This window comes from Penaeus monodon, chromosome 8 (genome assembly GCF_015228065.2).
Source record: "Penaeus monodon isolate SGIC_2016 chromosome 8, NSTDA_Pmon_1, whole genome shotgun sequence".
In the NCBI taxonomy this organism is placed as follows: domain Eukaryota; kingdom Metazoa; phylum Arthropoda; class Malacostraca; order Decapoda; family Penaeidae; genus Penaeus; species Penaeus monodon.
This window is the reverse complement of record NC_051393.1, coordinates 29,053,832-29,056,331: the sequence shown is the minus strand read 5'-3', so window position 1 is coordinate 29,056,331 and position 2,500 is coordinate 29,053,832. Positions and strand designations below refer to the sequence as shown.

Sequence of the window (2,500 nt, the reverse complement as noted above, 5' to 3'; positions counted from 1 at the left end):
AATCATTTATTTTTTAGTCATATATTTTTCCATTCATCCTGTTTTGTTATTGTCATTATTTCATTAATTGTCCAGTTGTCTATTTTTCATTAAATGATTAAATTATATATCTATTTATTCACCGATTTACTTTTTTATCTAATTATTCTAACTCTTGACCCATGCTTTGATGAATCTCACTTTGAAAATTAAATATATTATGGCTTCTTACAAAGATTTCAATAAATGTCTACCTGTATGGTAGATAAATCAGCACGTCATAATATGCACATTAACCTGTGCCAAAGATGCTATAAAAAAGGATATAAAACGCATTGCTTGAACATCTACTGTATATGATGACCGTCAATCCAAGTGACAAAATAATAAAACAGAAAACGGAGACACAGACAAACATAGATCACACACTAACACATATGTTTTGTTGTTGTTGTGTTTACTACCTGAAATAAGTACATTAATAGACAGACTGAGCAACAAAGAGAGAGAGTAAGAGAATGAAAGAGATGAAAAGAGATCTAAAAATCAAAGAGATTATAAGGTGTTATTAATTTCATAAAGATGTGCATGTCCGCAAAAACAAGTGAAACGCTGAGTCATCCCAAAATACAGAATTCTGAAAAAGGGAAAGAAAAAAGAAAAAGAAATCGTAAAAATGATAATACGGTGCACTGATTACTTTCAGTAAAATGGATAAATAATATGTGAAAGTCAAGATAATTACTTTTTAAAATGTTTTTCCTGTTTTTTTTACAGCTAGCAAAAATGTCGATATCAGGTAGTGAAAAATGTATAATTAATGATTGTAATAATGAAATAAAAATGATGGCAATGCTGATAACAATAGCCAGATTGATAACACTGATGATAACGATGAAAGATATAAAAAATATAATGATAATAATGATAATGATAATGATGATGATGATGATGATGATGATGATGATGATGATGATGATGATGATGATGATGATGAGGAGGAGGAGGAGGAGGAGGAGGAGGATAATAATAATAATAATTAAAAAAATCATAATAACGATAATGATAAAAATAATAATAACAATAAGGCTGACGATGATGATAATATTAATAATAATAATAATAATGGTAGTAATAATGATAATGATGATGATGATGATGATGATGATGATGATGATGATAACAATGATAGTAATAACAGCAATACCAATAATAATAATAATAATAATAATAATAATGATGATAATGACAATAATGACAATAATGATGATGATGGGGATGATAATAAAAATAACAATAATAATAATAACATCAATAATGATAATAATAATATTCTAAAAAATTAACAATAATAATAATGATGATAATGATAATAATAATAATAGCAATAATAACAATGATTTTTTAAAAAAGTAATGATAATAATAATGATAAATGTTATAATAGTAATGAATGTGATAGTAATAATAAAAGTAATAACAAATAGGATGATAATAATAATGATGATAATAATAATAATGATAATCATAATGATAATGACATTAATAACAATAATGGAATAATAATAGTAATAATAATAATAATAATGATAACAATAATAATAATGATAATAATAATAATAATAATAATAATAATAAAATGATAATGATAATGGCAATACTAGTAAGAACAATAAGGAAAATTAATGCAACTGGTACTTCAAAAGTATACTGCTAAGAGTGCTAATAGGCAATGATAAAAAAGAATGGTGATCATTAGTATTATCATGATTATGAAAATGGTTATGAGGAAGATAATGACGATAACACTATGATAATAATAAACATGATTGGGGTGATGAGTGTACTGATGCTAATAATAAAGGTGAGATAGAAATAATAAGTATAATCATTTGAATTGTTAATTATAATGGTGACAAAATTAAAATGGACAAAGATAATAATGCAACAATAATTAAGTAGATAAGATATTTTCAAGAATTACATATAAAAAGTTACATAAAAAAGTTAATTAGTTTACAAAAAATAGTATTACTGTAGGCTTCTGCATTTTGTCTTGTGTGTCATATATTGTAGTATAAAAAAATAAATTCATCAAAGTAGATAATCACAAGCAGAAGACCCCATATATAAAGATTTACATCTGCAAAATAATTCGTATTTAGGTAAACCACTTTACTACATTTTCATACGCATCTCTACTGAATCCCAAATAGGCCTACATCTCACAAATGACAAAGAGGAGGCGTTAATGAACCAGAGTATGATGGACAACCCTGGCAGGCCTGTGGATCATTCCAAAGTTAGACACAATCATTTCGATGTATTCTTTCATATCACTCATAAGCAGAAAATATTTCGATAAAGCTACATGTCCTCAATGCTGAGACACTCAAGGCGCTAATAAAGTCTAACATGATTGACAGCTGTGATACATATGTGGCATATTTTATGACCGAATTTATGACTTTACTGTATTTGTTTTTATAGCTAATGAACACAGAGTCCCCAGTAAGCCGACT

General features: G+C 26.3%; 1 protein-coding gene across 1 annotated transcript in view; it reads left to right on the top strand.

The window, feature by feature from the left end:
* The window catches only part of LOC119575926 (formin-like protein 5), a gene marked incomplete at its 5' end in the record, with an annotated part of 8,318 nt that overhangs the window by 5,769 nt on the left and 49 nt on the right, over positions 1-2,500 (top strand). The window contains 3 exon segments of the mRNA XM_037923459.1: positions 757-778; positions 2,195-2,280; positions 2,469-2,500. The exon segment at positions 2,469-2,500 is cut by the window's right edge and continues 49 nt beyond it. Coding sequence (XP_037779387.1) covers positions 757-778; positions 2,195-2,280; positions 2,469-2,500 — 140 coding nt within the window.